This window comes from Phascolarctos cinereus, unplaced genomic scaffold (assembly GCF_003287225.1).
Source record: "Phascolarctos cinereus isolate Bilbo 61053 unplaced genomic scaffold, phaCin_HiC Scaffold_2;HRSCAF=192, whole genome shotgun sequence".
NCBI lineage: Eukaryota > Metazoa > Chordata > Mammalia > Diprotodontia > Phascolarctidae > Phascolarctos > Phascolarctos cinereus.
This window is the reverse complement of record NW_027555625.1, coordinates 49,654,310-49,666,526: the sequence shown is the minus strand read 5'-3', so window position 1 is coordinate 49,666,526 and position 12,217 is coordinate 49,654,310. Positions and strand designations below refer to the sequence as shown.

Genomic DNA, 12,217 nt, shown 5'->3' with positions numbered 1-12,217 from the left:
CACAAAAACCAACTTGACACTACCTGTTTATCAAAAGGATATATTGACTGCCTTGTGAATCAGCTGACCAGTTCTGTGCTCTGCAAATCAAACTGTTCTCCAGCCATCACTCCTTTGTACATGTTTTCTTCCCTTTTAGAATGTGTGTGGGGGTGGGGTGGGGTGTTATATTCCCAGTGCTTAGCAGAATGCCTGAGATACAGTAAATGCTTAGAAGAAATGCTTTTGTGTCCATGCTTCGTGGTAAGCAACACATAACAAATGAACAGTTGGAAGTGGCCTGAAGTATATCATCAGAAAATTTGGGGGAAGAAAATACCAGTCATGTAGCAAAGATGGACCACCCATGTATTCTGTTGGTATCCCTGGACTTCAGGGCAACCTGAAGAAAGGTCTCGGCAAGTTTAGTGGTGAATTCACCCTCTCGTGAATTTGTGGGGGAACATGGATGAGAGGGGTAGATTACCATCTGCAGTGTGGGAAGGAATGCCCACATCTGTATCTTCTGGGAGTATTAGAGATGGTCCATTGAGTAGATCATACACGTTTCTTTTCTGGTTATTTCACTCAGGGAACATGTTGCCAATGAGGGGGACTGGAGCAAAGGGAGATAAAACTCAAATCAGTCATACCTCTAGAGAAAGACAGTTGAAGTGTTAGGTTGTGATTATCTATGTATTTCAATTATGTATGTCCTCATGACAGTGGGCTAATAATGCTGTGCCCATGGCCTTCAGAAGTCCTAACCAAGTGACCATTTTTATCCTAATGAGAATTAATGTAATGTGGGTGCCCTGAGGGAAGATTGCCCTCTCTCAGTTGCCCACTGGCCAGGGTCTCGCCAGGAAGAGGTTGCGGTCAGCTTTCTGCCAAAGGTTGTCCCGTTCTCACGCTCTTTGAAGTCTGTGTGCCTTGGTGGGTGGAGGGCATCTATGTCAAAGGTCTCATTTATGGACTGAAAATATCACTGAAACTCGGGGACCGCTCCTTTCTGCTGTGGTCAGAGACAGGAAAGCTGAAAGAGAGCAGAGTCCATTGGTCCTGATTCTGCATCATACAGCAAATACAAAGAATGGTTTGAGTTATCACTGTGCTGTTTAGACCTTCAGAGATGAACTGGGATAGGGGTCTGTTAAGCTCCCTACTGGCAAGGAAAAACCCAGGGAGGGATTATCTAATGTAGGGGAGCTGGCTTCCAGTGGTACTGATGCCAGGATGGCTGTAGAAGTCAGAGGAAAGAGATGAGAGATCTCGGAGTTCCTTCCTCCACCACCTTTCCCTCTCCTCCCACCCTTGTTTTTCAGATGTGGAGCCTCAGGCCCAGGGAGTTGAGGTCATTTGCCCAAGGTAACAAATAATTTGGTATTCCATAAACTCCCAGGTGCCAGGGCATGTTGAGGACCCCTTTTACCCGACCAGGGCGCTCGCATGATTAGGGTATTAGGGAGATAACATTGGTGTATCGTGATGCCCTGGGTTCTTTCACTCTCTTTTAACAATTTTTTTTTAAACCAGGAAGGAAGAGGGTTAAGCTAGCCCAGCCTTTTCATTTTACAGATGGGGAAGAAAATAAGCATTTATACAGCACCTGCTATGTGCCAGACATTGTACAAAGCCTTTTCCAAATATCTCATTTGTCCTCACAACAGCCTGGGGAGGTGGATGCTTTATGATCCCCATTTTACAGTTGAGGAATCAGGCAGACAGAGATAGGTGATCACCTAATGTGGCTGAATGGAAGGGCACAACTCCACGAGATGGTCTGATGCTTTCCCTACGTGTCATAGACTGGAAAAGATTGAGACACGTTGATGTGAAACATGAGACCAGATATTGGATGGAATTGAGTTCTGGTTCCAGCTGCACCTCTGATTTGTTATATGACTTGGAACGAGTCACTTTATCTTTGTCTCAGTTTCCCTATCTGCAAAAATGAGGCTAATAACCCCATTCCCTGTGAGAGTCAATGTGAAAATGCTTTGAGCTCTTTGGAAGAAAGACAGTATCCAAATCCATGCTATTTGTAGCCATCGACATCGTGGCAGGGGTAATTCCCTGTCATCACACTACCCTCCCTGTGGGCGCTTTCTGCTCTGCCATGAATGATTTTCAGTGTAACATGCTCAGCTTCTGGCTAACCAGTGCTGGAGCCGAGAAGTCTAGGTCTGATGTGACTCTTTCCCTGGGGCCAATGTGGTCTTGCTGGCCAGTGGAAATGAAAGAATAGAGAGCTGTTACTGGCCTTCATCCCAAACAAATCCTTGCTTTGGGTTGAGGAGTGTAAGTCAAAAAGTCATTTATCAGAGAATGTTCCAAATAACTAATGATAATAGATGTATAAATTAAAACAACTCTGGTCCCAGCTCGCATCTTATAGGTGGGCAAAAGTGACCAACAGACAGTGTTGGCGGGGCTTTAGGAAGACAGGTACATTAATGCATCATTGGTAAAGCTATAAATTAGGACAACTCTACTAGAAGACAGTTTGGAATTTTACTAAAAAAGTAATGAAACTATACATAACCTTTGACCCAGCAATAAAACTGTTAGGAATATTCCCCCAAGAGGTTTTCATGTATAAAATAGCAAAGACCTGGAAGGAATGTAAGTGCCTAAGTCTGGCTGAACAAACAGTAACATATGAATGAATGGAATATAATTGAAACATGAGATGCCCAAGATAGCAAAAGGGAAGAATTCAGATAGTCTTGGGAAGATTTGAATAAACTGATGCTGAGTGAAGGAAGCAAAACCAGAACAGTTTACATGTGACCATAACAATGCAAAGGAGAACAACACTGAAAAGTCTTCATTGGTGACCAATGCTGTGTCCCCTTGTATCTTCAGAGGAAGGTGAAGCATGCCTCCTGTCTCAGTTTTCAGACCTGACCAGGGCATTGATTTATTTGCTAGGCTAGATTTATTTGTTAAAATAAGGGTGGGGTGGAATGGAATCATTGGGAAGTGATGGTGATATAACAAATGAAAAGACCACCAACAAAGCATGTTTAATAAAAAGAAAAAAGTGCTAGCCGCCACCCTACCACTGCCGCTGAATGGTACAATGGGGCATGGCTAACCACCCTTAAGCAAACTTAAGCCAGAAGGGTCTCTCGTTCTTATCAGCAGGCCCTCCTTAGGTGTGTTGCATTCTTGGGCTTATGTTCAGTGGAGGGAGAGTTGGTGCATAATTTTTTATTCACCGATGATTGTGCACTCAACACCGCCTCTGAAGCTGAGATGCAACAAAGTATGAACCAGTTCTTGGCTGCTTGTGCTAATTTTGGCCCAACAATTAACACCAAGAAAACACAGGTACTCCACCAGCCAGCACCACACCATCCGTATATGGAACCATCAGTTACAGCAAATAGAGAGGTTTTGAATGCTGTGGATAAGTTCACTTACCTTAGCAGTATACTTTCTAGGAATATACATATTGATAATGAAGTTGACACACACTTTACCAGAGTTAGCTCAGTGTTTGAGAGGCTCCTGAGGAAAGTGTGGGAGAGAAGAGGTATTAGACTGACTACTAAGCTGAAGGTCTACAGAGCTGTTGTGCTGACCTCATTGTCGTATGCCTGTGAAACCTGGACCGTGTACCAGCACCATGCCAGGAAACTGAATTGCTTCTGTTTGAATTGGGCTGCTTCTGAAGATCACGTGGCAGGATAAGGTACCAGATACTGAGGTCTTTTCTCGAACCAAACTGCCAAGCATTCAAACTCTTCTGCAGAGAGTGCAACTCCAGTGGGCTGACCACATTGTTCCAATGCCAAACTTAGGCTTGCCTCAAAGATTGTTTTGCAGAGGACTCACACAGGGGAAGCGTTCACATGGTGGTCAGAAGAAATGATACAAGGACACTCTCGAGGTCTCTCTGGAGAACTTTGGAATTGTTTGCGAGACATGGGACACACTGGCACAGGACCACACCAGTGTGATGTGCCTTCATCAGAGAAGGTGCTGTACTCTATGCAAAGCAGAATTGAAGTAGCTCAAAAGAAATTCGAGATGCCCAAATTTAGAGAATCTACCCTAAATATCTGATCTCACATTGGTCCGATCAGCCACAGTCGGACACACTGTAACTTGCCTCTAACATACTGATGTCATTTTTGGTCCTCTTTGAGAATGAAGGACAACAAGCATTGTTTTAGTGGCATGCACAATTTCAATTTGCAGGTGAGGATGGCTGCCTCCTTTTCATTTTGGCCTAGTATTGAACTTTCATGGTAGCGTGTGTCTAAGATCTTGGGCTAGAGATCTCAAATAAATGAATAGAGCTTCACTGTTTGGGAAAGAGAGGCAAAATAATTATTTGAATAATGGACTGTCACTACAATTCTTCCTAACCTCTGTATCACTGCTGCCTCATTAAATGCAATTATGGCGCCCTCTGTCCTGCTGGGACTTAAGAGGAGGAACAGAAAGGCTCCATACAAACTTAACCTTTAGGGTTCACAGAATCTTAACATTGAGAAGGTCTTTGGGAGTTATCTCTTCCAAACTGGGGCCTCAGTGCAGGAATTCCCTCTACAATATACCTGACAGCTGAGTCACCTAGCCTCTGCTCAAATACTTGTAGTGCTGGGGAACCTGCTGTAACAAAATAACCCAATTTAATTTATGGGCAGTTCTCCCTGCTGAAAAAAAGCTTCCTGATTTTGAGCTGAAGCTTATCTTCCTTGTAACAATCCAGTATTCCTAGTTCAGCCCCTTCAAGCACTGCTGCTTTGGGTTCAGAACCCCTGATGCCACTGATTTCATTGTCAGCTACTTGAATCTAGCAGGCAGTACCTACAGGACATTTATGTAAGGTTTTGAACTTCCTCAGCTCTGACAAGTTTCATAACTAATCATTCTGCTATGCTGGGCATTCCCAGCATGAGCTGCTATCATGTGGTCCATCAGCCTCCTTTGAAGGAGGGGCACCACAGACTGTCTTTAAAGGAAGGGGGAGAGAGACTTCATTCTTCACTGGGATATCAGCTCCGATCCATTTCTTTGGACCAAGGCAGAAGGCTGCGGCTGGAGTTCCCAGGGGTTGCAGATACTGTGGAGATGTGGACCTCATGTCCTATTGGCTTACTTGCTTCACCCAGCTAAAGAAAATAGATGAAAAAGCCAAGAGGAAAATAAAAGAAAGAAAGAAAATTCCATTCCTGTGGAACACAACATTCTGTGAAGGCAGAGAGAAGAGAAAAGTGCACAGATTGAGAATTTGGGTTTGTTCAGGCAGGAAATTTGAGATTCTCTGGGTCCTGGAGTCAAGCAATAGAGAAAGGTTGATTAGGCAACATTGGATGTGACTTGAGTTATTGCAGCCTCTGTTGTGCTAATGGAATCAGTAGGATGTCCTTTGACAGGTTAGAGAAATAATGAGTATGGGGTGGATTTGATGGCTGTGATTTTTGTCTGAAATCAAAGGAGGGGAGGGGAGGGGGAATAAACATCAGGGATTCCTCTGGACACTAACTGATGAGAACAATGAAGTGAAACAGCAACAGGCAGCTGTTTGACTTTGAGAAAGCCCTCCAGGGGTAGGAATTTGGAAATTCCAGTTCATATGTGTTACTAGTTTCACATTCCCAGCTCCTCACTCTTAACCCGGAACTATGCCGATGCCAGGTCAACAGAAGAGATTGTTTAACTCTCTGAACTCCACTTCCCCAGATGCCCTCCATCAAATTGTCCCCACCAACCAGACAAATATTCTGTGCCATGGGTTCTTCATTCCCGATGAGTTGTTCTTGACCCTAGGGCTGCTGAGCCTGGTGGAGAATGTCATGGTGGTGGTGGCCATCATCAAGAATCGCAACCTCCATTCCCCCATGTACTATTTTGTCTGCTGCCTGGCTCTATCAGACTTTCTGGTAAGTGTCAGTAACCTGCTGGAGATCCTGGTGGTGCTACTGCTGGAGAAAGGGGTGCTGGCAATGCAGGCGCCGACGGTGCAACAGCTTCACAATATCATTGATGTGTTGATCTGTGGTTCCATGATGTCCTCAATTTCCTTCCTAGGAGCCATCGCAGTTGACCGCTACATCAGTATCTTCTACGCCCTGCGCTACCACAGTATTGTCACTCCTTGTCGAGCTCAAGGAGTCCTTGTGGGCATCTGGGTGTCCAGTGCCCTCTCTGGTACCCTCTTCATCTCCTATTACAACCATGTTGCAGTTCTGCTCTGTCTCATTGGCTTCTTCTTGTCCATGTTGGGGCTCATGGTGGTCCTCTACATTCACATGTTCATCCAGGCATGCCAGCATGCCAGGAGGATTGCTCGGCTATGCAACAGATACACCATTCACCAGCTGTCGATCCTCAAGGGGGCTGTCACTCTCACAGTCCTGTTGGGCATCTTCTTCCTCTGCTGGACCCCCTTCTTCCTGCACCTCACACTTCTTGTCCTTTGTCCCAAGCATCCGACATGCAGCTGCTACTTCCAGAACTTCAACCTCTTTCTCATCCTCATCATCTGCAATGCCATCATCGACCCTCTCATCTATGCTTTCCGCAGCCAAGAGCTTCGCAAGACACTCAAGGAGGTGATTCTGTGTTCCTGGTAAGGGGCAAGGGTGGGGCATTGCGAATGCCCATGCATGCAGGCATGCAGAAACCCAGTGGGACAGAATGTAATGGAGGAGGGCAGCTTCTCATCTGCAAAGGGGTCCGGATGTTCTGGTTAGTGAGCACAATTTGTTCTACCCCATGGTGAAGAGGGATATGCATCGTTAGTCAGCCTGGCCTCCAACTTCTGACTTGCCCTTTTGAGAAGGATGCTGCAATGGAATGCATGTGTGTGTGTGTGTATGTGTGAGAGAGAAAATGTGTGTACGTGTCTGTGCACGTGTACACACAGCACTCACTTTCACTTATGTGCTCTGTGGAAGCTCAGGTGTGCACATAATATATACGACAGGAACAGGAGAACAGTCCCCAGCATCTGATACACTTTTATCCTTCATTTGAGGCTAAGATTTCCAACCCCATCCCCAAAGCCTTGAAATTCAGCCTGTTCCTGGTATGAGTACCTAGAGACCTGTTCCCTCCCCACCTCCTTCCTGTCGTTGCTTCAGTTGGCTAAGGATACTGCATCTAGGAGGCAGGGCCTGCGCACTCCAAATTGGAAAGATGATACCTCAACACCAGCCGGAGCCATGAAAAAGCATTTGGAGTACCCTGCCCCCACCCCTCCTACCTCCCCACCCAGGTCCAAGATATTGAAGACTCCTAGGACATGCAGTCATGTGGGATGCCAGTGGTAACCAGGGGCAAATGACTGGGAGTTCCAGTACTGAGGTTCTGCTCCCAGCTTGGCCACTGACTCTGACTCCCCTGCTCTTGTCCATGCCACAGACCTGACCTGGCTGGGTTAGTGATTGTTACTGAGGCTGCGTGGGAACTGTGTGATTGAGAAATGACAATACAGCCACTGTCTGCCCAGACTCTATGTTTGACTGCCAGGAAGGGATGGGGGGTGGATTTGTGACTATACTTCATCATCCCTCTTTGTCCTTTCATATCCCTTAAGGAGGGGTGGGAGAGGGGAAGGTAAGCAAGTGATAAATAGGCAGGAAGGCAGAAGCTAAGAACTGGACTCAGCTTCTCAGATCTTGCCTGATTTAGCCCAGAGTCAGAGTAAAAAGCTTTCCTTTAGAGGAGAAAGCCCCAGAATATTGGTGAAGAAATTGGTTAATCTTGGAGCCCTGTATAACCCAGGGCCTTAAGGAGAGAAGTCTGAAGACTGAGCGAGCTCCTCCAAGAATCACAGAATTTCAGAGTTGGAAGGAATCTTATAGGCCAACCTCCTCATTTGACTTAGAGGGAAACTGAGGCTCAGATGTCATGCAAAATAGTAAGCCGCAGATTACTCGGGGTCCTTTGACGTTAAATCTAGTGTTTCCTAAGTCACTTCTCTCTGATCACCATCTAGAAGCCGGCAAGGGAAGGAAGGAGTCCAAGGTAAAGTGAGGCTAGAAGCCTTGTCTCCACCTCGACAAGCTTTGGTCCCAACATACCCAACTAAGCTAAGTATCAGTTCCAGTCCTGAAACGCCCCCCCAGAGGCAAAAACAGTTGTATAGGGCAGCTTTAGGGGTGGGAATTGAACACCATGCATTGTAAGAGAGTTGGCTTTTGCCCAGATCAGAGGGTTTTCTCAGCCTTGTTCCAGCTCAAGCAACATTATGTATTATGTATTTCACTTTAGTGAAATTTGAGAACCCTGGGTTCTAGTCCCTGCTGCCACTAACTAGATATATGACCTGGGACAAGTCATATCCCCTGTCTGAGCCTCAGTTTCCCCAATCTGCAAAATGATAGGAATGAACTAGATGATCTCAGGTCCCATCCAAGACCTAGCAATCTATGATTCAACAGTTACTTCTATCTTCTGAATGTGAGGCCTTTTATGATCATTCTGGACACATCTCAAAGGCAAGGATGTTAACAGAGGATGTCCTCTCTAGTTTATTTGGTTGGATAGATCAGGCAGCTACCAGAAAGCTTGGGGAGGGGGGGAACCATGAAATCTGAATCTCTCCATTGCTATCTTGCTTGTACTGAAGTGACCTGATGGACCTCCAGTCCTTATCTTTAAAATGGGGATAATAGTAGCACCTGCCACGTAGGATTGTCCTGGAGATCAAATGGCATAACACATATAATGCCCTTTGCCAACCTTAAGCGCTATAGAAATGCTGTTATTTAACATGATTGTTCTCAAGCCCAAATCTGATTTCCCACCGCTTCCTGCGCCACACCCCCCTTTAGGGCCTCTCCCCCTTCTTCCTCCCTCACCCTTTTATTCTGCTTGCTCCCCTGCCTTCTTGAAACAAGGACCATCAACTCCTACAAAACATTCTATTTCTCTTATTATGAAATTCAAGTTGAGTCTTTTCTTTTTTGGAGACAATTGGGGTTAAGCGACTTGCCCGGAGTCACCCAGCTAGTATCTGAGGTCATATTTGAATTCAGGTCCTCTTGACTCCAGGGCTGGTGCTCTATCCACCTAGCTACCCCTCCAGCTGAGTCTTAAGAACAGCTCATCTGTATTCTAGCTTCATGCACCATAGACATATGATAAATACTTGTTGACTCTCCCCAAGTTCCTTTTGTCTGGCTTCTCTCCTTGTCCGGGAGCACAAGGTCAAAGAACAAATGGGACTGCCAACCCCAGCCCCAGACTTCTTGCTAAGGGGCCAGAGAGCTGGTTCCTGGCACGGCAAGATGGGAGAATGAGTCAGACTGCAGCCTGAGACCAGACCTCCCCCTGGAAGAGAGAGAAAGTGAGCCTGGCTTAGTGTTGCAAGCAGAGGGAGAGCTGGCCAGGGTGGGGCTGAGCGGTGAACACCCTTGCTTGGGTGTATTGATGGAGACCGGGAGGGAGGTGCAGAAGGCGGCATGGTTAGCCTGCCTTCCAGCCTCCCGCAGCCACCCAAAGAGAACGACTAAAATACCTTACCCTGGGACCCTGGGAACAGGGAGAGGGAGGAGGGGCTACAGACACATAGACACCAACCATGAGAGGCCACATCATAAAGGAGAAGAGGAGGTGTGTGGGGGAAGGGAGAAGGGCGGGGATGGAGAGAGGGTGTAGCTCAAGAACAAAAGACAAGATTTCTAGAAATTAAGAACACTAGAGCCTCTCCTGGAAGAAGGGACCAAAGGAAACAACCCTCCTGCACAGGCCACAGACACTGGCAAGCACATACTTCGGACTCACAGCCCAGATCCCGCTGATTACATCAACAGATAGTGCCCAGACATATGCACAAATGCCTAGTCATGCTTGTATACACATGTATACATAGTTGTAAAGAGATGTACCTATGAGTGAAATAGATATTGAAAGACACTATATAGTCATATATATATATTATATATGTGTACGTGTGCGTATATGTGTACATGTGTATTTCTTCTCTCCAGTAAAATCTGGAGAGAAAACTTCAGTGCTGAATTTGTAATGTAGTTGATGGACCCCATCCATTCAAAGGAGGAATTTTGTTAAGAGGTAATTTCACAATCGAATCGTGTCTCAGCATAAAACCAAGTACAATGTTATAATCAGGAATGTTCATGTATATACTATATACTATACAAAAATATTAAGTAACTATTGTATGCAGGTGCTGAGGGGAAGCTGCACATTGCAGAAGTCAGATAGATCCTGGAAAGCTTGTGAGGGAACCATGAAATTTGTATCTTTTCATTTCTATTTGAAGAACTGTGCCCATGAGTAATAAGCAATATTGCCCACCTTTGTTATTCCCTGTGACTTCCCAGCACAATTACTCAGGCAATGGGTCTGTTCCAAGACTTGCCCTTAGCCCCTCCCTACAACTTAAAAATTACAAACTCATGGTTCTATGGCAAAGCAGTTTCCTCTGAACCCTATGAAGAGGATTGGTCCTGCCTAGGCTCAAGGGCATAGCGTGATTGGCCAACAGTCATAAAACTAGGTGATGTCAGTTTTAGCATTTGAACCCAGGGCTCCTGGTTGCAGATGGTGCAGCATTCTATCCAGAGCTCTGTGATGCCCAGAGAACAATACCCAGGGACTCTGATCCTGAGTTAGCCGTGAGGTTTGATGACTTCACTCTTTTCACACTATCAAAGTGGCTGGAGAGCCCTGGATAAGAGGGGCATTGTATGGTGGGTAGTGTGGGGATCAAAGAGATTATTCAACTGGCATATACCTTCAGCCAAAGTGAAGCCAGGACTGGTCCAGAAAATTGGGCCATTCCAGGAAAGGCAGCCCTGTTGCCCTCTAGCGACCAGATATCGCCACTGACAGCAAACTGGGCTCTGTTCTTTTGGGTTGGTCGGCTTCAGCTCAAGTCTTATTCCTCCTTCTCCTCCCTGATACTTTGATTGATCAGTTTCCCTAGGGACTGAATTACTGTAATTTGATGTTGGGAGAAAGGCAAAGGGCTGAACTAGTTTTCTTTGGGATTCTAGGGGATTGTCCTCTGCTGGATGTGAGGCCTGGGAATGGAGTTTACATGGTGACTGATGGGCGGTATACCAAATGCAAATGTCAGGGTATAAGGACTGAGAGGGACAGTGGTCAACATCTTTAACTGGGGAGCTAGGGAGATCAAGTGCCCTGCTCTCACATTGTACAGGGGACCAACATGGGAGGATGGATCTCCTTATATTCCCACCCCCAAGTCCCCCCCCCCCACCTCATATTCTACCACCCCAGCTGCAGGGCTTGGGACCCTGGCACAAAGCCAGATTGAGAGACTCTAGGAGCTCTGATGACAGTGGGCAAGAAGCCCAAGGATTAGGTTGGGTTTCCAAACTCACCTTTAAGCCACAGGGAGGGGCTGAGAATGTTGTGGCTTGGCCCATATCTCTTTCACTGTCACTGAGCCTCCAAGTGTGGGCACCCAGGGAGGTTTACTGGCCATTTTACACCTTCTACACTCTCAAGTTAGGAGTTTCCTAACAGGGTTCTGTTTCCAATTCTCATCAGTCTTGGAAATTCTGAGCCCTGTTTCCCAGGAAAACAGACCCTTAGCATAAATAAAAGCCACCCCTCCTCCTCTGACCTCTTTTCGTCCATGGACCTTTTAACTGAACAAGCATCTCTTGGTTGTTCTCTGGGGTCACTAGGACAGGGGTTTTTAAGAAATCTACAAATAGATTTCAGAGCAATTGTGAATTTAAAAAAATTATTTCAGTATGGTTGGCTTCCATTTTAATCCCATGTATCTTATGTATTTAAAAGCACTATTCTGAGGTTTCCATAGGTTCCACCAGGTGTCAAAGGAGGACGTGTCATACTAAAAAGCTTAAGAACCTCTTCTCTAAGGCATAGGTGACCACTATCCCAGTTACATCCTGTCCTCCCTCCTCAAGCTTATTCTACAGGCTGCAGACCAGGCTGAAGTGGGGGAGGGGAGGTCTAGCCTAAGGGTGTAGGCTCCCTACTTTCCTTTTCCTAGCAAGGGGACCTCATGCCTTAATTCCCCGAGAAAAAGGAAATTCTTTTTCTTTTTGTCTTTCTTTTCTTTGATTCTTTCTTTCTCGCTCTCTTTCTTTTTCTTTCTTTTTAATTCTATTCCTTTGCTACCCAACAACTCACGTGGGGTCAGAGCAGGATGGAACAGAGCTTGGTGGAGCTCCTCAAGTCCCTGGAAAAGGATGGGGCCGGGACTAGAGAAAGAGAGGGCACCAGAATCCAAGATGCTTGGGGAAGAGAA

At 46.0% G+C, this 12,217-nt stretch overlaps 1 protein-coding gene across 1 annotated transcript; it reads left to right on the top strand.

Annotated features, from left to right (window-relative positions):
• The first annotated feature begins 5,621 nt into the window (after positions 1-5,621).
• MC1R (melanocortin 1 receptor) lies at positions 5,622-6,572 on the top strand. Its single transcript, XM_078149374.1, has one exon. It carries the CDS (start codon positions 5,622-5,624, stop codon positions 6,570-6,572), a length of 951 nt encoding a protein of 316 aa, XP_078005500.1.
• The last annotated feature ends 5,645 nt before the right edge of the window (positions 6,573-12,217 follow it).